The 23,084-nt window shown below is 42.2% G+C and overlaps 1 protein-coding gene across 1 annotated transcript in view; it reads left to right on the top strand.

The window, feature by feature from the left end:
- TMEM163 (transmembrane protein 163) overlaps positions 1-23,084 on the top strand; it is a 224,784-nt gene that overhangs the window by 169,617 nt on the left and 32,083 nt on the right. The window contains exon 5 of the mRNA XM_054699692.1: positions 12,744-12,840. Coding sequence (XP_054555667.1) covers positions 12,744-12,840 — 97 coding nt within the window. The remainder of the gene's footprint in view (positions 1-12,743; positions 12,841-23,084) is intronic.

Genomic DNA, 23,084 nt, shown 5'->3' with positions numbered 1-23,084 from the left:
TATCTCCTTCTCTGGCTCCCTCCCCTCAACCCCACCCCAAACCCCCTATCTCAGCCTTTCTAAATTGTCAGGCAGGAGCCTTGCTGCATAGTCCCTTGTTGTTCTCTCTGAATCCCAGACTCTTAAATACATGCCAAGTAATGTTTGCTCCTGGGAATTCCTACCACTAGAACTTTGCCCTAAGACTCTGCTTCAGATAGGCCATGCTGAATGATGAATTTTACCAAAAGTCCCAAAGGTGGGAGGAAGTTTCATAGGTTTAAATCAGGAATATTAACTTTAGTATTTACATACATCTAATATCATGACATACAACCTTTTATCCATCTTATTTATGTTCATAACGATGTGGGGAGGGAAGTGCTATTTTTAACATTCTTGTTTTACTTATAAGTAAACTGAGTCTTGGAAGAGGAGATGTGAACAGTTGTGTGAGGAAGCTGGCCATATTAGCCTAGCCACAGTGCTGTCACCTACCAATGAGCACGGCCCACATAGCCTCACCAGGCAAGACAGACAGTAGATGCTCAGATTCAGCTTGATCAACTTGTACCATCATGTTCAAGACTTGTTGGGGATGAGCACTGATGTGTTAAGATGATACAATAAAAGAAAATGTTAGAAGTGATGTAACTGGAGAATGCATTTATAGAAATTTTCTTTCCATTGAAAGAGTACAACACGCAGAAAGACAGGACAAAAGTCCATTCCTCACCATGGTTAAATTTTAGTGTATTTCTTGTCAAAATTTTTCTCTTGGTGTTAGCTATTTTTACATATTTCCAAATTGTATACATACAGTTTTATGTCCTGTTTTTTCATTTGCTATTTTATTTTGTGGACACTTGTTTTTGATAAAAGCACTTTTAAGTGGTGCTTAACAGTCTACAGGATTGATGGGTCACAGTTACTCAAATGCTCCTTTTGCTGCACTTTTAACGTACCCACTTTTAAATATAAATGCTCCTGTGAACATTCTTCTACAAAATATTTTTTTCTTTAGGGATAAAGTCCCAGAGTGGATCAAATTGAATGAACAATTTAAGCCAATTACTTTAAACACTATAATCAAGTAGGTTGGAAACACTGGAGAATAGGTTACCAAGGAAATGATAGAGTATTTTTGCAGAGATGAAAAGAAATAAAAGGTTCAGTTAACCAAGTCATGCTGATAAGCATGTGTCCTGAAGGTGGAGAACTTTTCATTTCCCACAGAGTGGAGTGGTAGAATTGGTGGCAGATGTCTGCAACACAGAGGTGGGAGGTGAGTTCCAGAGATCATAAGGAGGCTTCCATTTTTGTGTATGGTTTTGATTCAAAAAAATGATTCAAGAAGTGATTTTCTGTGCATTTCTGTGGCATCAAGAGCGCCTGCTTTGTAGGAGAGACTAAAACTTGAGAGATGGTTCCTCTCTGCTCTAATAAAGCTGTCATCAGTGTTCCAAGGTCATCTGCAAACAGGCCCCTCCCTGCTCTAGTTTCAGGGCTGTCTTTTTGAGATTCTTTTGCTGCCACTGCCTTAAGACAGTTTCCTTTTCAAGAACTTTGTGTCTGTCAGGTTTGCTCTAGTAACAACCCCAAATCGCAATGACTTGTACCACAAATTTTACTTTCTTGGTCATTTTCCATTTAAGCCAAGGTTTGGTGGTGGCCCCATTCCATGTGAGTTCTGATTCCAGGTCCTTTAGGAAGAGTTCCTCTCTGAGGTTTGCTCTTCTTGCAGACAGGACAGAATTCAGGCCAAGCCACCTACACAGAACTTTTGCTCTGGGGCAGTGGATGCAGTGAATGTCATCTCCATTCACAATCTCCTGGCCAGAGCAAGTTGCCTGGCTGAGCCTGAGATTGGGTGGAGGCTCATTTTTGGTACACAAAGGTGCAGGAAAGTATATGGCAAGGGCAGGAATGTGTAGTTGGGGTCAAACTGTTGTGAACAATGACAACAGAATACCATAGGCCTATAGGGAGTGTGCCTCCTCATTTTCTCTGATATCCATCCCTCCTCTTGTCCACTGCCTGGTTCTGAGCCTGGAATATATTGACCCTAGTGTGAAGGAGTATCCAGAAGGAAAGGATGTGCTACGTGTACAAGGCACATGCAGTCCTGGGCTTATCACTGTGGTTGGTGGTTTTCTTGGAAGATAGTCCCAGCAAGGTCTTCCCTCCCATGCACTCTTCTGCCTTGTCACCATTCACCACCCCCCCCCAACCAAAAGTCTAGTAACAACCCCCTATCGTACTTTTATACTTGTTCTTTCATCTCAGCAGCCTGTGACTCATGTATTATCAATAGAATGCTCTGGAAGGATACTGTATGTCTTTCAAGGCCTAGCAGTTTTTGTTTGATTCTCATAAAATGCTTGTTTTGGAGTAAATGAGTCACCCTGTGGGAGCCTGATTACCCTGAGGGACATTGCTTAGCCACTCTGGTTCACAGTCCCAGCTGAACTTGGCCTTCCAGCCATTCCTCTGAATCATTTCTGCTCTCAGTCCTCATCATTTATCTTGGATTCTAAGTCCAGGGAAAGAGTATGTGATCGGCCTAAACTTGGTCTAGGTGTTTAAGGAAGAATGCAATGACTACCTATCATCTCCTCAAGGACAGTAGGACCAGAAAGGAGAATTGAGGCCCATTAGCAAGGAAAGGGGGAGTAGATGTGGGTCAGGCCCAGCAAATGTTCACAGTGAATAATGGCTGAGTCAGATACTGATAGACAAATCCAGCCATCTTAATCCATCATTTTCAAAGCTGCTGGGGGGTTGCAAAGAATTTTTTATAAGTTTATACAACTCAATTTAGCATGTGAGGCTCTTCAGGGTTGGTCTTTGCCACTCTGTCTCCCCAGTTTACCCTCAGGAACCCTCATGAAACCTGCATTCCAGACTTACTAAGATGCTTGTGCTTTCTTGAATAGTGATCTCATCCATGGTCAAAGCATTAAATACAAGCTGGGAGATAATGAATCCCAATTTATGTCCCCCTTGAACTTTTTGCTGAAATGAAACTATCTTCAGTTGGCTTCTCAGTACTTCCACTTGGATGCTTAGCAGACATCCCAACTTAGTGTGCCCAAGACTGAACTCTGGTCTTCCCCCGCTCCCATAAGCCGGGCTTCTGCTTTTCTCCCCACCTCAGGAAATAGCAACTCCATCCTTTAATTTTCTCAGGCTAAAAATCTTCAATCATTCTTGACTCTTCATTAGAAAACTCATCAATAGCATCTTCAGAATATATCCCCAAAAAGACAGGAACTTGAAAAGAGAATACATCCAAAGATGTATTCAAAGAGAATACACCCCTTCATTGCTGTAGTCCTGATCCAAGGCACCATCATTTGTTACTCTCAGGCTGTGTGGTGAAAGCCTTCTAACTGCCCTCCCTGATTTTGCCTTTGCCAAGCAACAGTGATCCCGTTAAAACTTGATACTTCTCAGCCAGTGACTTCCCATCTTTGTAAATGCCTAAGTTGTTTTTTAAAAGTGGAGGTAACGTTGTTTTACAACATTATATGTGATTCAGTGGCACAGGAACATACCTCCTTAGATGCAGGTTCTCACACAACACCTACCACCAAGGCATACATATTCCTGCACTGTAGTCCATTATGCCTCCCACCTGCCTCCTGTTTTCCTCTAACCCCCTCTTGTACCCTTGATTCAACAGACAGTTTTCTAGGGTTTGTTACTTGTTTGATTTTACCCTTTGTTTCTCTGTATTTCACATAATAAGTGAAACCATCTGGCTTTTGTCTTGCTTATTCTGACTTATTTTACTTAGCTTTATCTTTTTTTATATAGCTGAGTAGTATTCTATTGTGTATATACACCACATTTTTCAAATCCCTTTGGTATTTAGGTTGTTTCCATAACTTGAAGTGCTTAAATTCCTACATGATCCTTACCTACTGATGTAACCTCTATCACTCTTCGCTTAAGTTAGTCCATTGACTGCCTTAATTTTTCTCAATCAAGTCAAATAGGCTTCTGCCTCAGAGTCTAGATCTTTCCTTGTCTGGAAGGTTCTTTCCCTATGTGTCTGCATGACTTTCTCCCTAGAATGGTGCCTGCATGAATTGGGTTTGTGGTGACAATGTGCTGAATGAATATAATCTGATATGCCCTTGGCATATTTTCCCTTTCCCTCAACTACTTCCTTCCTCCTTCCCAAGCTAACTTCTCTTGGTTCTTTCAAAGTCAACTCAATTGTTTTTCCAGGGAGGTTCTTGTATTTATACGCTTGTGTTTATATGCTTGTTTATATGCTTGCGTTTATATGCTTCCTTTCTCTACTCTTTGAGGAAAAGGATATTCCTTATTATTTTATCTAATGCACAACAGGTCTCTTGGTATCTGGTATACCTTCAGTAAATATTTCCTTTTATCTCAAAAATGATGTAGTGTTTATTTCTGTAGGTAGTACCTGCACATTGTTTAAAAAAAAAAAACAGGGCCTCCCCTGTGGCGCAGCGGTTGAGCGCTGGGTTGCGAAGCTGCCCGCACCCTCTGCAGCTCCGGTTCGATCCCGGGCTGCTCCCCGGCTACCGAAGGAGGGTCCCACATGGCGCGCAGACCTCTCCTGCTTCCCGCTGCTCCCCTCAGCAGTGTACTTCGGTCCTTCTGCCTGCTCTGCTTCCCTGCTCTGGATCTGGTGAATTCGCTCACCCTCCCGCGCTTCTGACTGTACCCAGTGCTTGTATAAATAAATAAATAAATCTTAAAAGAGAAAATCTATTTAAAAAAAAAAAAAAAAAAAAAAAAAAAAAAAATGATACAGTATATTGGTAAAAGCAAACCTCTGTTTACCATGTTTTTCTATAGAGGATGTTACATTCCTCTTGTGTACCTGCCTGGATATATTCTTTCCATAGACAAGAAGTTACATTTTGGTAAATATTGAAGAAAAAAATTGAAATTGATGCACAAGTAATTGACCTGACATTGAAGATGCATAAATGATTCATTTCAAATAGCCAGTTTATTTAATTAGATTCCTAGTTGTTCTTACTCTCCTGGTAAAGAACTTTTTAAATTTCCCTAAAACCCACTAGTCCACTTCTTAAGTTACTTGGTTGAAACTGGTGAATATCAGCAAATCTGCCTTGAATCTCACAGGAATTTGTCTAACCCAGCTCACGCCATGTCCATTTCTCCTGTCCTGTTCTAGCATCATGTCTTTGCAGAACCATTTAGTTGTCTTCATTTGATCTCCCTGCTTCTACTGGTGTCCCTCTTCCGCCTATTCTCAACAGAGCAGATAGTGATCCTACTTACATAAAATTAATTTCTCTGTTCATTTGTTTGTTTGGTTCCCATTCTATTCAGAGTAAAAATTCAAATCTTTAGTAGGAGTTTGTATGGCACCCTACATGGCTGCTGTGTTCCAGCCATGCTGACTTCACCACTCTCCACCAAATGTGCTTGGTTCCCTCCTGTATGGGGCCTTTACCCTATCTTACTTCTGCTAGAGTGCTTCTCCTCAGGTGACTGCACAACTTGCTATCCCATTATTTAGATTTTTGGTCAAATGTCTTAGATGTATGACTTTTGAGGGCCTCCCTGGTGGCACAAGGGGTTAAGCACAGCACTGTGAAGCCATCCGCAGCCTCTGCAGCACAAGTTCGAGCCCTGGCCTGCCAGGGAGCTACCCACCTGGTGCAGCAGACCTCTCCTGTCTTGCCTGCTGCTACCCTCAGCAGTGTATTTCAGTCTGCCTGTTCTGTTACCCACTCTGTCTCTGGTGAATTCTCTCACCACCCACACCTCTGGCCTGTACCCCAGTTCTTGTATGCATAAATAAATAAAAATCTTTTTTTTTAAAAAGTATAACTTTTGAATATAGCATAACTCTCCCATTATTCCCCTTCTTTATTCTATGTTTATTTTTGCGTAATGTGCTTACATGTTCACAGGCTTTTTTTCTGGCTGTCCCCGTCTAAGCTCCACAAGAGCAAGCAGTTCATTTTCTTGCTAACTGCTGCTTCCTTGTGATATGATGTGATGGGCATCAAGCAGTGTTTGTTGATGGTTGAAGGCACTTAGGGACATGACGCTCAGAGTGTATCCCCCCATAGTGTATATTGGAAGTGGCAAACTTGAGATGAGCTATTCCCTGTTCCTCTGCTTTGATCTCTCTATACCCTGGAAACAGCACTGTGAGTCCTGTGGACTGAGGGATGTGGCTGTGGGATCTCAGGCTCAGGACATGCCTCTGTGGCTAAACTCAGTATTTCTGACTGTCTGGAGATTCCTCTTCAAGTTTAGTAATCTCAAGCTACACTGACTTCCAGCCTCTTCTAAATTGTGATTACCACTGGTGAAGCTATGGCTATGGCTGAATTGATTGACATTAGATGAGAACAAGAGTGAGATACGACATGGAAACCTAGGAGTTGGGTGGTTTCCTGGGATAAGGGAAATGCTGCATTAATTGATAGAAAGCACCAAAAGCATGAGGCTCCTTCCCAAGGTTAGATCATCAGGAGTCATTTCTGGGCTAACATCCCTTTGGTGAGACTCTGTTTTTAACCTAACTGTTAGAGTGGCAAAGACTGGTATGGTTGTCACTGATCACACATGGATGTTTACTTTTAATTAATTAAAAGCAATTAAATCTAAAATTTCATTGCTCTATTTATAGACTAGCCATACATGATGTCCTCAATAGCCACATGTGGCTAGTGGCTGCCATAGTGCACTGCGTGGAATAGAACACTTCCAGGATCACAAAAAATGCTCTTAGATGGCACTGCCCTAGAATTTGATTCTTTAACCCATGTTGAGTTTTGTCCATAAAGTTGAAGCCAGGAATAAAGGACTTTCTAAATGAGATTTCACTCGGGTGACTGCTAGTCAGTTTGTGTATTATTACAAATGTAGGCAAAGGGCCTTTGAGGGATCAAGAGAGGTTCTAAGTAGTTACTTGTTGAGTAATGGTTGGTCTTGCTCCAGAGAGGGTATGGACCACTGGTCTGGAGAACTGTGGGATGACTGACCCATCCTGGTCACTCCCTGCCCTTAATCTGTTCTTGAAGTGGCAGGTAGATGAGAGGGAAGGTAGAGGAAAGAGATGGGAAAGTAGGAAGGAAGAAGAGATGGGGTTTAGAGTCTAGGAGAGTCAAGGGAGCAGGTAAGAAGAATAAGATTAGAAAGAAGAGGGGAGGGAACCCTGGTAGAGGAGGGATTGGGCTTTGGGGAGTGATGGAGTGAGGATGGGATTCTTTTTTTTTTAAAGATTTATTTATTTATGCATGCAAGAACCAGGGTACAGGCCAGATATGTGGAAGGGTGAGAGGATTCACCAGAGACAGAGTGGGGAACAGAACAGGCAGACTGACTGAAACACAATGCTGAGGGGAGCAGCGAGTGAGACAGGAGAGGTCTGCCACGCCATGTGTGTATCTCCCTGGCTGGCCGGGAATCGAACCCGCGCTGCAGAGGCTGCGGACAGCTTCACAGAGCTGCACTCAACCACCTGCGCCGCCATGGAGGTCCAGATGGGATTCTTGATCACAATGGTGACTGTTTGGTGTAGCCATGATAAAGAATAAGAAATGGCTCATAAGCCATTCATTGCTCACTTTCTCCTTTCCTTTATCCTGTCTTCAAACTGAATTTGTCTGTGGCTTTATTTAAAATGGCAGAGCACATTAAGGACCAGAGGACTTAGCTTTAACAACACAGCATTAGTACTGTGTGTATTCACCACTTGATGGTGTGTTGTTGATATTTTTCATTACTTCACATTTGAATGATGTCCTAAGATTACAAGTGCGTGGACACTAAGGTAAAAGTTGAAAATCAAACATTTACACTTTCAGCTGTGGACTGAATTGATGGATTGCCAGGGCTACTGTGTTGTAGGTCTTTGCTTAGTGAGGGATGTTTAGAAGAAAACTTCTCTTTGGAAAATAACTTAGAATTGGTATGATGAGTCAGGCTTTATTAATGTGAACCACAGGCCTTTAAACCTATAATTGACAAGGGACCAGTCTTTCAACCTGACATCATTTTGGATGTGAGAGTTGTCAATTTATTTTGCCCTTATAATTTCAGAGGCAAAAATTAATATTTCCTACGATGTTATTCATGGATTTATAACAACATGCACAATGATCAGTTTACACCCTTTAGTAGAAAACAGCAACAACAGATGCCAGTCACTTTAACTAGTTCTTTGGATTTTGCCAATCTTCTTTCATATATTAAATGTCTCTTTGGCAAGACTAATATAGTGGTTCTCAAATGGTAGTGATCATTAGAACCACCTGAAAGACTTACCAAAATAGAGTTCCTATTTAGCAGGTCTGGAATGGGCTCCAGAATTTGCTGTTCTAGCAAGTTCCCAGGTTAGTGATGCTGCTGATCCATGGACCACACTTTTGACAACCCCTGATCCTCTGGGAATTTAAATTCAATTTCAGTCAGACTTGATTGGTGGGTACATCAAAGAGGGTGGTGTTCATTTGCCTCTTTCTGACTCAGGGTTTTCTTCCTCTGGCAGAAGGGAGAAAGGGTATTCATTCTGTGACCTGGCCCATCACTGCTGTCGGCCCATGGACATAATGCCCTCTTTATTTGCCAGGCCAGCTTCTGCAGTGAAAGCTAGGGTGTACTGGTATGGCTGCACCTCCGTCTCCTTCCCCAACCCCCATAACCTGCAAGTAGCACACACTTGCAGATTCAGAAGCAGCTGTTTTTTTTTTTTTTTTTTTTTTTTTTTTTTTTTGCAGTATTTGCTCCTGACCCAAATCTTTTATACATCCTGCACACTGCTACAACCCCAGGTGGCGATGATGTGAGGATGTGACATGAGTGTCAAGAGCCTTCAAATGATTGACCGAGTGTGCATTACTAGGGAGGGGGTCAGGAAATCGAGGTTTTATTTCTGGGCCAACTTCAAACTCCTTGAGTGGCCTAAGGCAATGCTCCTAATCCTTGACTCCCCCATTTTGACTCCTTGTGCTTAAGAAATATACCTCTCTCCATCCTAATATATAAAATAGTAGAAAATCAAAAGCCCTGGTCTGGTCAGTGGCCCCCAGGGCATTTGTGAGCTGCTGTGTGGAACTCTGAGTGCCCGAGGAAAGAGCTGCTGTGTAAACACAATATATTATTAATAACGTGTTAAAAAAAATAGCATCACACCCTCTGCTAATAATAACTGCTCTAGGCTGGGAGCAGCTCTACCAGAGGGTCCTGACAGTGTTGAAGGAAGGGTGACTGGGTTTCTTGAAGCACATTTAGAAGAAGATGAAAATAGGTTTTGAAAACATTTTTGAGCATATTCATAGGTATAACTGGGGGGAAAAAATCATGGTTATAGTTCTGTACCACTCAACTTTAATAAATTAAATCAATTCCTTTAAATTTTCTTTGTATTTGAGAGATGTACAATGTAGGCTATTCCTTCACCATTTGGCTAAAGTATTAGGCTTCTCTTTCCTTCTCCCATCCCCACTGGTAGATAGCTGATGTCCCTTAAACTCCGGGGAGGGGGTAGTGTGGAAACTTACAAATCAGTTAGTACTTACTTAGCTAATTGTTACATCCACTTTCCATGAGCATATGGGGCCCCTGCTATGTGCTGCTGTGGATGCCAAGATATAAAAACATTGTTCTTGTCCTTAATTGTATGTAGTTTTGATTAAAGATATTAAAGATATATAAGCCAGATGCTGTGTGGGAGATCACTGATCCTTTATACTTGGACACAAGTAGTAAAGAATATGCTTCAGGTGCAGAGGATCCAGATCAGCTTGTTCATGCATTATGGAGGCATGCCTGCAGTGCTCTGGGGAAAGATTCTTGTAACATCACTATTCCCTGCTAGGAAGAAGCTCAGACATTTGTTGCTTTTCTGTCCAGAAGCGTTTGGAGAGGGAGGCTTCTTCTGGATATTATGAAAACTGCTGGCAGAAGGTCTGACACCTATTTAGGTCTTGGGGAGAACGCTGCTCAGTAGACACAGGCACTGTGTGGTCTCTTGGGGACCCTTAAACCCCATTGCTTCCTCACCTGCTGGGATGGGTGGTTCCCCCTGCATTCTGTCCAGGGGAGTTTTGTGCTTCTTTCCCAATCCTGAAATCCTCTTCAAGACGGGACTTTTCCTGGACTGAACCTGAGACTTTCAATTCTAGTGCACATAGAAATTGCCTGGGTTGCTTTTAAGCAAAAGCAGATGCCTAGGTTCTACATTCCTCCATGCCCCCCACCCCCGAAATTCTGGTAAGATTGAGCTGGAGCTGGCTCTGGGCTTGTTTAGAAATTCCCCAAGCAGAGTACCCTCAGGGTTAAATTTGCCTGAAAGGATGAATCAAAGAGTCTTTCAGTCACTCAGTTTTTCTGAATGGAGGGAAAACAAACCACACCACAAAAACTTATCTTAGAAGCCGGTACTGACTTAAAGCCCTTTTCCTTTTGTGGAAAAGGGTCCACTTGCTCACAGCTAGAATTGGTTACTTCTAGAGCTGGGCATGGCTGCCCCATAACCATTGTCCCGTGGACATGGGTGGGACTCTCGCTTGAGAGCATCCATCCACCAAGCCATGGATATCCCTGATCTTGTGATAGTGTCTCCTTACTGTATAGCCCAGAGTAGGTGCACCTCCCTCCTGGATGCCTCCCACTCGACGGCCCCCCTCCTTTCCCTGAGAGCCCTGCCAGGACCATGAGCCCCAGTCGCAGCCTCACTGCTTCATGTTCGCATTCTTCACTCCTGCTGCAGTATCAGTCTGTACTTACTGCCTTAATTATCTTTTCTTCCCCTTCAGTGTATTTTCATTTTCTCCCAGGCTCATTATGAGATGTATGGGACCACGGTGGAACATCCACTTGGTTTATAGGGCCAGGACTTCCCGATGCTCAAGTCTTACAAAGAGCCCAGCACATTCATTGGTTCTCCTACTTCTCTGCATCCTTTTGTGTTTCATCAAACCTGCACTGATCTTTTCTGTCTGTTTTTGAAAGAGTAACACTGATCATTAGTATGTGGGTTAAACAGCTATTGAGTGGACTCCAAGAGGTCTTGGTTATCTGACTTCTAAGTTCGGGGAACATACCCCAGGCCAGTTAGGATTCTAACTAGGTGGTCAGTGTAATCTGGTTAATTTGGGGCAGTGCTATTAGTTCAAAGAAGGGAATTCAACATTGATGATGATAAATGATTTTATGTGGTAGCCAGGGGAAGATGGCTGAGAAGACTGCCAAGAAGTGGAGATATCAGGTGAGGCTGGAATAATCTAGAGTTAATTATAGTCATTTGTACTTTCCTCCTCTTTGCTACATTTTTTCATTTGCTGTTTTGAACCTTGCATTACTATCACCATTTCCTTATGTTAACTCTCATTTTCCATCTTTATCCTGCAGCTTGTAGTGTCTGGTTGCCAGAGGCATCTCCTACATCCCTACATATCCTCAAAGATACCCTTGCTGGCCTCTACCTTCCTCCCCTGGCTGGCTGTCCTGACTATGTGGCTTCTCCCTTGGCCTCATCCTTAACTTGTTCCTGTCTCCTTCTGTGCTGGTTGTCTTGGTTGACTTCATTTTTCCTTCTTGCCTCTTATATTTTTTCCCCAAAATTATGTTTATTAAGGTAAAGTAGGTTTACATCTTTGTAAATGCTTTGGGATGTAAAAATTCAAACCTTTCCAAATGTATGCTTTCATACTCTCCCTCCACCACTGCCCGAACATTCCCCCACCACGTTCTCTTCTTGTTCTCTTAGCTCTGCGATCAGAAATAAAGAGGTTATCTCATTTCTTCTTTTAGGATCATTCCATCTTGCCACAGACATTCCATCTTTGTTACTACCAAATCACTCTTCTTTTTATACCTCTGGCAAAATTTAAATGCATCTTATCACATCACTAGAAAGGGAGATCCAGGACAGGTTTTTCCTTTGCTTAAGTCAGTCTTAATGAGTTACTTTTTCTTTTTCCCCTCTGTGTATTACCTCATTTCATCTTCAGGTAGGAAATATTATTTCCTTTTGACAGTTTAATAGGTAGAGACTAGGCCTCCCTAGTGGCGCAAGGGATTAAGATGCAACCTATGAAGCTATCCACAGCCACTGCAGCATGGATTTGATCCCCGGCCAGGGAGATACCCACATGGCGCAGCAGACCTCTCCTGGCTCGCCTGCTGCTCCTCTCAGCAGTGTATTTTAGTCAATCTGCCTGTTCTGTTCCCCACTCTGTCTCTGGTGAATTCTCTCACCACCACCCCCACACACACCTTTGGCCTGTACCCCAGTTCTTGTATGCAAAAATAAATAAATCTTCAAAAAAATAGGTAGAGACTAAGAAGTTCAATCACTGGACCAAGATCACATACAAAGTATGACCACGCACAAAGGTAGGGCTTGTGATGTCTCATGCCAGAGCTGCCACTCTTCCTATTAAAATGTATTCCCTCCAGCTAGAGGAGGAGTGACATGCTGTGTTGCTAGGTTGGGGGATGAATTGTGTGGCTTTAAAGACCCTTCCATGCCGGCACTCATGGAAGGCTGTGAGATTATATAGTATGGTAAAGTTCTCTCCTATGACGTTGACTTTGATGGTAAAACTCAGTGTATTCTGCTAGAGATGATTCAGTGTCAATCATGGGACTATGGGCAGTCACTATGGGAGCATGGCAAGTTATGATTGGGTCCCAGTGCCTTGGGCTGTGCCATTATCATTGTTGTACTATAATTAGCAGGGTAAAGTTCTCCCAGTTAAGATTCTCAATGTTTTGTTTCTTTACAGAGCCTGTGTCATCTTGGGGGTGATATTTCTTCTGTCATCCATATGTATAGTGGTCAAAGCCATCCATGACCTGTCAACGAGGCTGCTCCCAGAAGTGGTAAGGTCCTTCTTCTTCCTTAACAATCATTCCTGGCAATACTAGCCTCCTGTGCCACCTGAAGCCTGGGTTTAGTGGGGAAGCTGGGCAGATGGAGAGAGAGCTCATTGCTGAATGTGAATGACTTGGTAGAAAAGCACTGGGCACGATGAAAAGACCACATCGTTGAGTGGTACTCGGTTCTGTGTAACCTCTTCTTAGATCTTTTGACTGTTTTTAAAGCAAGATGACTTTTCTGTAAGAAAATTGGGGTGATTTTTATAAAGCTCAGTGATCCAATCTGTGCTGCTTGCATCTGTTAGGCATCCATTCAATCACGGTTATAATTAGAATTATTTTTTCCCCTTTGCCCCTTGATACAGTACATAAATCTATTTGCACTAGGTTTTCTGGCACAACTGACATTTGGATGCAGAAACTGAAAGATGCAATTCCACATTAAAGGGTATCTTTGACTGCTTTGTTCTGTGGGTAAGACTTATTACTGGCATTCTGATTACTTCCCCTCTACCCCCGCCCTTTATGAATGCCTAGAAAAGAAACATTCTTACAGGCTCCTATCAGGCAGTCTTCATAGAAAGCAGCCGATTTACTTATCAGGAGATAAGATGCTTGACATTGCAGTGATTCTTACTATATGAGTTGCATAGTGATTTTAATGTAAAACTGTGGGCTCTTCTCTTAGAATGTGATTTGATTTGAGCTTGACTGTGTGCACCATCTTACATAAGGCCCAAATGATTACATCTTTGATCTCGCTTTTAGAAAAAAAAAAATGTTAATCTTGGTATTTTCTTTCTTATAGTTATTCTTTTTCCTGGTCCCTTATTTAAGTTTTCTAGATTCCTGCTATGAGTGAGACCATCCGGTATTTTCCTTTTTCTTTCTGGTTATTTTGCTGAGCATGATCCCTTCCAGCAACAAACAACTATGAGCCAGAGACACATTATGGGGGGGGGGGGGGGTGGGGAAAGGAGGAATTGGGGTCAAAATAAGGGGGTTGTAATTGTATGGGGAATATAAAAATAAAATTTAAATAAAAACAGGAAAGTAATATACTCTATACATTTAAGTGACAGGTTATTTCCACAGACCTCAAATAATAAACAGGTGGTGCCAAAAAAAAAAAAAGTTAATCTTTTTGGGATGAGGTATTGCATTTGTGTGTGTATATTTATGGGCAAGATGAAAATGAAGTGGGGTGTTACACTGCATTTAGTATAGGTATTAAAGTGATAGCTTTAAGTCACAATTCCCGACCCCTTTAAACTGAGATTTAAGCCATTCCTTTAATAACTCACCACGATCTTTATTATTTATCACAGCAAGCCAGATGCTGTTCTCTAATATTTCAGTGACAGGAAGGAAAAATGGATATCAGGGTGGGAATGTACCTACCTATGGTTTTTAGTCTTTTTCAGGAGAGCTAGGTGAAACAAATAGCACTATTAATTATATCCTGAGCTCATCATCTGATTGTGCTGTCTCACTCTGATCTGCCTGGTTGCCTGGGGTCCTGGACTTTTCCATCCTTTTCCTCCATCAAATTTGCTATCCTTAATTCCTGAATATCTGGACAGAATTCATTCTGTCAGAAGCCGGATCCTACATAATACGTACACATGAAAGCATTAAGTGTGATTAAGATGTCAGCCAGATGACAACTTTGCATTTTACAGGGGATGTGAATATGCCTCCACTTTAAGACATGTTTATTGGTGGGAATTTTCAGCACTAGACTAGTTGATGTATTCATTTATTTAGGCATTAAAAATTAATTTCCAGCAGGGCTAACTTGATATGGGATGAATATCTTCTCATAGACCCTGTAGAGGCCCTCCTTGTTTTCTCTTGATAGCTGAACCTTTTTTAACTGGGAACAACCTCATATCCTATGGTGTAAATACTCCAAGAGGAGAAGCTCACAACTGATATTCTACATCAAGGTATAAAATTTAATGCTCCCCACCCCCACCCGGCCTCCCTGGTGGCGCAAGGGGATAAGACAAAGAGAGCTAGGTGAAACAAATAGCACTATTAATTATACCCTGATCTTGTCATCTGGTCAACTATAAAGCAATCCACAGCCACTGCAGCATGAGTTTGATCCCCAACCCAGGAGCTACCCACATGGCACAGCAGATTTCCTGACTCTCCCGTTGCTACCCTTAGCAGTGTACTTCATTCAGTCTGCCTGTTCTGTTTCCCACTCTGTCTCTCTCACCCCTCACACCTCTGGCCTCTACCCAGTTCTTGTATGCGTAAATAAATAAATCTTTAAAAAAAAAATCTAATGCCCCGCTCCAGGTGGGGTTCAGAGAGAGTGAAGAACTCCATGATTTTGCCCAAGACTAGACCTAACCTTGGAGAACTCACACCTGTTGTGTCTTTTATCAGTTCTGGGTGGGATTTAAAAATCACACCCCTTTATGGGTATTTCATCAGAACTCTGAAGAAAAGGTATAAGGTAGCTTTGGGTTTGTTTTTGTATTTTTAAGCCTTCAGAGTTATATAAGGTAACAAAGGTGTCTTCCAACTGTGTGAACCCCTGTCTCTGCAGGAGAGACCTCTCAGTTGGCTGAGTGCCTCACAGTAGCCAGGTCAACACCGCTGTTGTGTAGCCACCAGTGTTTCAGTCGTGGTATTTTGGCTCTCACTCTCTGCTCTTGGAATTCAGGGAAGCCAGCATCCTATAGCCAAAATCCTGACCACTGGTGTGCAGTAATGCAAAATGAGTGTTTGTTCTACAATGCCTCATCCAAATTAGGAGTCATGAACTCAAATGCCCACAGATGTCAGTCTTGAAAAGGAAAAATTGTATGTCTGTGGGAATTGGAGTATGTGCCCCAATGAAAGGTCTGCTCTCTGAGTTGCTGGACCAAGTTGCTGGGTGGGAAGATGGACCAAAGATTGTCAGATTCTCATTTTTAAGAGAAAGTGGAAACCTATGTTTAATGTTGAAATGAATTGGCAACTAATTAAAATGTTATGAAGACCCTGGTTGGGAGTGGGAAGACAATTTCAGACCAAATAAAGCATGTCTTTTGGCTGCCTATGGTCTTGCAGTCAAATCTGGGGAGACTGTCATTTATGGCCTGACGTCATGAATTTACATGTGGGTTTCATCTCCACCCTGACCCTCAGATGCAGAATTGCTTTTTTACCTGTGAGTCCTATCAGGTGACTATGGGTTTGTCAGAAGCAACATTTGCCTTACCTCAACCCTGTTCGCCTTTGCAGTTTTCTTCTTAATGTTAACTGTACAATTCTCAGAGTGAGAATAATTGCAAGAATTGGTAACTTTTGAATAAGAAAGCTGTGTAGTCAAGAATTTCCCAACCGTGAAGCTGGTTGGCTCAGAGCTTTGGTGGGGTTGCCTGCTGCTTGGCATTTTGCTGGAGAAGTCAGGCCAGCCCTGCTCTTGGGAGAGCCCCAGATGGGAATATGTGGTGTTTGCTTGCAAGGCTTCATGAGCAAATGGCATAAATTGGCATCCTCACAACCTACACATGGTTGCTTTGCTTCATTAATGAAACAGATTCCAGAAGAGCCTTCTTGGAAATGAATATGAACTGCGGTTCTAGAAGTCAGAGTGAGAGTGTGTGTTACCACAAATGCATTGGCAATAGTGCTTGCCTTCTGTCTGTGGATTGCTTTGAAAGAAGCGCTATACTCTTCCTGTTTTTACCTCCTCCACACTCTCTTTGATAAGAACCCACAGGTCATATGCTTCTCTTTTTTTGGTGGCACATAGGACTCTGAATGCTGAAATGATTTTTCTGAGGTGGTCAGCTGGCTGGTGGCCAAGCCTGGATTTGAACCCTTGTCTCCTGGCCTGGAGCTGTCTTGGATACTGGTGCTGTGGCTTATTTGGTCCTTCTGTTGACTCTTTAGGCCTGACTCTCTTGTCTGTCTTCTCAGCTTCAGAGGGGTGTGCTATCAAATGCTCTCTGAGGGGGAGGGTGTCCAGGCCCCCAGTTGGCCTCTCTGACTCCCGGTACCTTTGCTCTTACCTCATAGGCCTCTGTACTCTGTGCCACTGCCAGGCTTTGCCTCTTGAAATCCTACAGACAGGTTAACCAAGCAATGGAAATTGCTATAGGACAAGTTGGCAATGAGGAGAATCGTGGAATCACATGAAAGGAAGCAGTGTAGGGAGACTGCTTAGCACAGGGGAAGGGATGTGGGTGTGACTGGAGGTGTGGATCCCCTCTGACAACAGGCAAACCATTTAATCCCCCTGAACCTTGGCTTCCTCATATGGAAAGTAGAGACAATACTTGTGTCAAAGATTTATGATAAGGATAAAATGGGAATTAAAAATAATAACTAGCAGTAGAAAACTGCTACAATGGTGACTGCTCTCTTAAAGTTCTGATACTTGATGCTTCTGATTCACTAATCAAAGTGACCCCAAGTTGTGGTCTGAGGTAATTTCAGAGTGAGCCTCTCAGTCCCCTTTGCCTGCCTCCCTCTGGCTGGTGGTATTCTCTCTTGGGCTTTATGTAGCCTAGCCAAATCAGACTCCTCTTTTGAGGGAACATTCAACACTCTGTAAAAGGCCTGGCCTCTAAGCCTAACCCACCATTTAGTGACAGTGTGACTTCTAGCAACTCATATCTCTTCCCTGAGCAAGTTTCCTCTTTGTAAATGGTGTCACATCACCTACCCCACAGTAGTTACTGAGGATGAAGTGATGTAATGAATGTGGGAAAGCTCTATAGCTGTTGTGCTTCATAAGTGCTTCATATTGTTTCTGATTCCACGGCTCTAGAAGCCACCCTTGCCCATGAGTTCTGTTGTTCTGTGTCCTACTTGGTGGCATGAACTCATTCACTTCTTTGACTTTCAGTGGTAGATCATGGCAGCTTTACCTTGAAATCTGGGCCAGCATCTGAGTCCGACCTCCTTAAATGGTCATGTGTCAGTAATAGTACTATAATGATAATTACAATTGCAAATGGCCACATATTAGCAAGAAATAAAATAAGGCCATGTGTTGGTGGAAATAAGTAAGAATAATTGCTACCATTTGTACGTCTACCGATCCCAGGCCCTCTTTACCTACCTGGCACCGAAGTTAAATTCAAAGTCAAATAGCAATAAAGGCTAGCAATAAAGACTTTTGCAAAGTCTTTACTTCTCATAGAAGGTGGCTTTGCTCCCAAGGAGCTCACAGTTGGGGAGAGACTTGTAAACTGGTACATTTAAAATGTGGTGGTAAGAGCTGTGATAGATGCAATTATATGAAAAAGCAAAGAGGACTTCCCTGTCAAGACTGGAGGTCAGGGAGATGTATCGGAGCCTCCCAGAGGAGCAGCTCCTGCCCATGACATGTGATGCAAGAGTGGGGGCTGGCCAGGTAGGCCATGGGCAGGGAGGAGACTGGGGTGGGGCAGGGGAGTAGGGAGCTGCTACAGGCAGAGCAGCCGCAGGAGTCGCGGGTTATGTCTACTGTCTAAGCCTCTCCTATCTTTGTTTCCTGTTTCTACCACTGTGTCTGGGTAGGATGAAGAAATAGAGAGAAAAATACAAAGGTAAAGAAGGCAAAGGGAAAAAGGAAAAAGAACTTTGTATTGTAAATCAGAAATAACAAACTCTCGTTTCTTCTCCCATGAGCAGAGAGGTTGCCCTTCAAGCTCCCCTTTTTCTATCTCCCCACTACATTCTTTATATATATATGTTCTATGTCATTGTTCGTTTTCACATCCTTGTGTAAATCTCCATCCCACCCTCCACAACAAAGCAGCTTCACTCTAGCAGTAAAAGGGAGCCCCTCTCAATTGCTTATTTTCATGCAGGCCGCCAGCCCTCAGCATTATTTCCCTTTGAGTCTTGCAGAACAGGACATGGTTTCTCGTGTGTGGCCATCTTCTTTCATGGCTGCATCTGGTTGATGCATGTTTCTGAGTGACTCACACCCTGGAAGAATGGGCCAGCTCTGCAGAGCTGGTGAAGGGCAGCGATCTTCCTGCAGGAGCCTCAGATGGGGTGCCACTCTTAGGAGCAAAACTGGAGATAAACCTCTTATAAAGGATGTTTTGCATTTATATTTGCAAGTTTTCCCAAGGAATTTCCTACCTGCAGAAGTTGCTTGGGTGTGCAGGACTTCTGTGTTTGCAAAAGTATTTAGAGATTAACCTATGGCTTGGTCGATAAGAATTATATTTTCTTTAGCCACTTAATATCTTGCTCTAAGTGATTCTGTGGTGAAGACAGAGACAGTTTGGCCTGCCTCTTTCTCAATTCTGTTTCATACAAGGTGTATGTGTTCTTTCGCTTTTATCCTGCTCTCTCAGGGCTTCCGCCTTCCCATAGTTAATCCTTGAGCTCCCTCCTTGGCTCTCTCACTTCTTGGATATCTCACTTCTATACTTACTACTTCTCTTTCTGGTATCTTCAGTCACTCCTGCCTGCTGCTTTGTATTCGGACATTTCATTTCATGTCCTTCCTTACCCAACCTTTACTCCACTGGTACATCTAGAAAACTGTAAATCCAGACATGCATATCCATACTCAGCAATAAAAAAGCACTATTGGTCCATGCAACAACATGGATGGATCTCAAAATTATTAAAGTGGATACCAGAATCAAGGCAAAAAGGAATATATACTATATTATTCTATTTATTTAAAATTTTAGATGTAAATGGAAGCGAATAGTGTTTGCCTGGGGGTGGCAGTAGAGGTAGAGGAATTATTAGAGAGTCACAAGGAAACTTTTGAGGGTGATGGAAATCTCTTAATTTTGGTGATGGTTTCACAGGCATAAAAATATGTCAACACCAAACAAGCTGTGCACTTTAAATATACGCAGTTCAAATACATCCAGGGCTGTGCTTGGCCACAAAGGACCTCACAGTGCTTGGCCAGATGGGATTCCTGACCATATCCATGGAGCATAAATACTTTGAGTTGCTATAAAATGAAATTTTATTTTTTTTTATTGTAACCCATACATTTGGTACCTGGGGTGTTGACAGCACTGCTATTGCCTATAAATAGGCAAGAATGTGAAGACAAAATGTGTGATAAAAGGAGGTAGTATGAATAGTAGCCTAAATAGGACAGCTGTCATCAAAAGCACATAGTAAGAAGAGGTTCTGCTGAAATATGACTGATCTCATGCAGTTGCCAGAAACACCCATGGTGACCCAGACTCTTGAGCGTATTAACCATTTTAAACCTGAAAGCATGACCCGGTTTTTCTTTCAGTCTCTTGTACACAGTCTGATTTGTTTGTCAGCTCAGGTGTTACCTAGGAAATGGCTATATGAGCGTCTCTGATTGGCTCTCTTTTCTCTGCTGTCTCTTCTCTGCCCCCACACCCCCAGCTTCTTAGTGATCTTGAGGATTCCCACATGACTATCTTGGGGGCTGCTGGGTTAGGGTAACAAGAATGGAGATGAGAAGGGAAGAGAGGGAGGGGGGGGGAACTGATTCCGCTCCATCCCCCAGCCTATTCCAGGGACATCTGGGTATTTAAGGATAGTGGTGTTTATCACAGATGGGTGTTGCTGGATCAAGGTTGAATACTTCACTGTTCAAATGTGTCTGTACTTAACCTTGGGAAGTTTATTTAATCTCTTGGTGCTTGTTTTTCCATTTGGAATGTGAGAATTTAGCACTTCTGATTTAGCACTTCTTTATCTCTGTGAGGTTTTGAGAGCACTTTCTTACCTTCTGAAGAAAGAAACAAATTATTTCAAAAGGTGTCTGTTTAACATTTTAAGGTAATTTTTTTTTCACTCCCCTAATATTGGCAACATGATCCTCATAATGCAGCTCTTATTTTTTTGTTTATCATGTGGCTAATAGCATCATACTGAATGCCTTTTCATTTACCAAGCTATGGCTAAAATATCCTGCTTATATGATGCACACAATGCACCCTAGTACAGCAAAGTCCTTGGGAATAAGTTCCTCCAGTGATTAGCACTCCGCCTGTGAATTCCTTGTGCTCCATCCTCCTGTCACATGAACAGTCCTGTCACTTCGGAACAGTCAGCCTATACCAGAATATGAGTATTTGGTGACAAAGCCACACATGTTACTGGATTGTTGGAGAAGCATTTGATTCTCTCTGAGAAGTAGTTTTGAGGCACTGGATAAAAATTCTTAATCCTTAAGTCATTCCATTAAAGTAGGCTCTTTATCATCCCAACCCAATGGAGTCAACAGAGGATCTTTACACTAAACAATTCTCCAGGGAGAGGCAGAACTAGAAAACAAGGCTAACTGCATCCACTATGCAGGTCTGCTGCTGTAGGAGGGACCCTGAATGTTCTCTTTTATGTGTGGGGGTGCTTGCACAGAGGGAGGCGGTGTGCAGAGAGGCTGTGAAAGGACATAGCTGAGTTGAAGCTAGCATTATTGGGAGCTGTGGTCTTTGACCCTTCCCCTAGCTACTCGTGAGAAGCAGTATTGAAATGTGTGTTGCCACTTGGTTTCTACAGCTGTCCTGTATTCAAGCTTGGCCTACCCAACTCCATCTGGAATTCCCCAAAACCACCCAGCCCCATATGGGTGCTTGGTCCTTGCTGCGCCCATGATACTTCACACCAATGGCTGTGGTAGCTCTGAGCACACTGCAGTATAATATTCTGCCTACTTGCTCTCCGCCCCCAGTGGACTGTAACTTCTTGGAGTACTTGACCTTGCCATCTCCATAGTACCGAAGAGGGACTGGCATGTAGTAGGAGGTCATTCGCTGTACATTGAATAAATTTGTTTGCGCCTGTTTGTGACCATTGGCTGTACCAGGCAATAGGCTAGTACTGCACTGAAAAAGCCTTTTAACCAAGAGCTTATCTTTCCAGTTACCCCAAACCAAGGCTGCCTGGGATCTTGCTGTGGACTTTTTTATATCCTATGAGCAAAATGTAGCTCACTAGCAAAGAAGGCTTGGCCCACACCTCTCTCCCCCATTGAGTAGTTATCTCCCCTGTGCTGTGGGACTAATGATCTATCACATATCACATGTGAACAGGTGATATGCAGGTGAGGCAGTCCATAGATAGATTCTCAAATCATCTCTCATATTACTGAAGCCAGGTGTGTCAATAATATCATTTTGTTCAATGTTGCTTTGTCATAATGTTGATGAGAAAAAAATAGCCCAGCCAATGAGACCAGCCAATGTTGAACAAAATGATGTTATTTGCAGACCTGGGTTTGTTGTATATCATTATGCTTAAAGTTGCAGTTTCCAAGTGTATGTGTAATATGATGCCTTTGACTCTCACCCCCAATTTCTGTATGGTACCTATTTTAGTTAATATAATATTACTGTGTGTGTTATTGAGGAGAGCAAATGTTGCAACTTTATAAGTGAACATGTTTTTAAGATCTAGACTATGTCTGATATGAGTGCCCATCATATAAATTCTTGTACCATGTAGCCAATCTCCTGTTGATGGGCATTTGGATAGTTTCCGTTTTTTTATTATTACGAAGCTATTAAAATGAACATTGCTAGACTATCCTGGTGATGGGTAAAGGTAGTTTTTCTCTAGGGTAAATATCTAGGAGAGGAATTTTGGAATAAGAGGGCTTGCAAGTTTTCTTAGAGACGGCCAAGAAAGAAAGCAGAGAGTCAACATACTTGACATCTTCAAAGTTAATTATAGTTTTTCAGTGTAATGGTAAAAAATGGTATCATCTTTTAATTTATTTTCCCTTGGTCATTGGTGAAGTTGATTATATTTTTATATATTTGTTATTCTTTTGTGTTTCTTCTTTTATAAGCCATTTCTGTATATATTCTTAGCCTATTTTTTCATTTTTTTCTTACTGGTTTTTAAGAGTTATTTCTGTGTTTTAAATACCGGTCTTCTTGTGTGCAAGTTGCAAATCATTTCTCCTAATTCCTAGTTTTTCTTAACAACGTATTGTGTATCTTTTGCTATTAGAATCCCCCACTTCTTTCCTCCACCTTCAATTTTGGTATAATTGTCAATCTTTTCTTTATGGGGTCACGGTGGCTTTTTTTCATTCAAGGAGTAGGAGGTTAAGAATGCCTTACTAGCCAGATACTGTAAAGATTTATGACTATATTTTCTTTAATACATGTAAAAATTAGACTTTAAATTAGATATGAAAAAAAATTAGATCTTTAATTCATCTGGAATTTGTGTCTGCTATGACTTAGGGATCCAGTTTTGCTGGGTTTCTTCTCAGATGAACATACGATATTTTTGAGTGTTGTTTCAAATGGTACCGTCTTGTACCAGAGTCCCATACA

This window comes from Talpa occidentalis, unplaced genomic scaffold, assembly GCF_014898055.3.
Source record: "Talpa occidentalis isolate TD23 unplaced genomic scaffold, MPIMG_talOcc4v2.1 talOcc4.3, whole genome shotgun sequence".
NCBI lineage: Eukaryota > Metazoa > Chordata > Mammalia > Eulipotyphla > Talpidae > Talpa > Talpa occidentalis.
The sequence above is the reverse complement of the archived record's forward strand: the minus strand, read 5'-3'. Positions and strand labels throughout refer to the sequence as shown.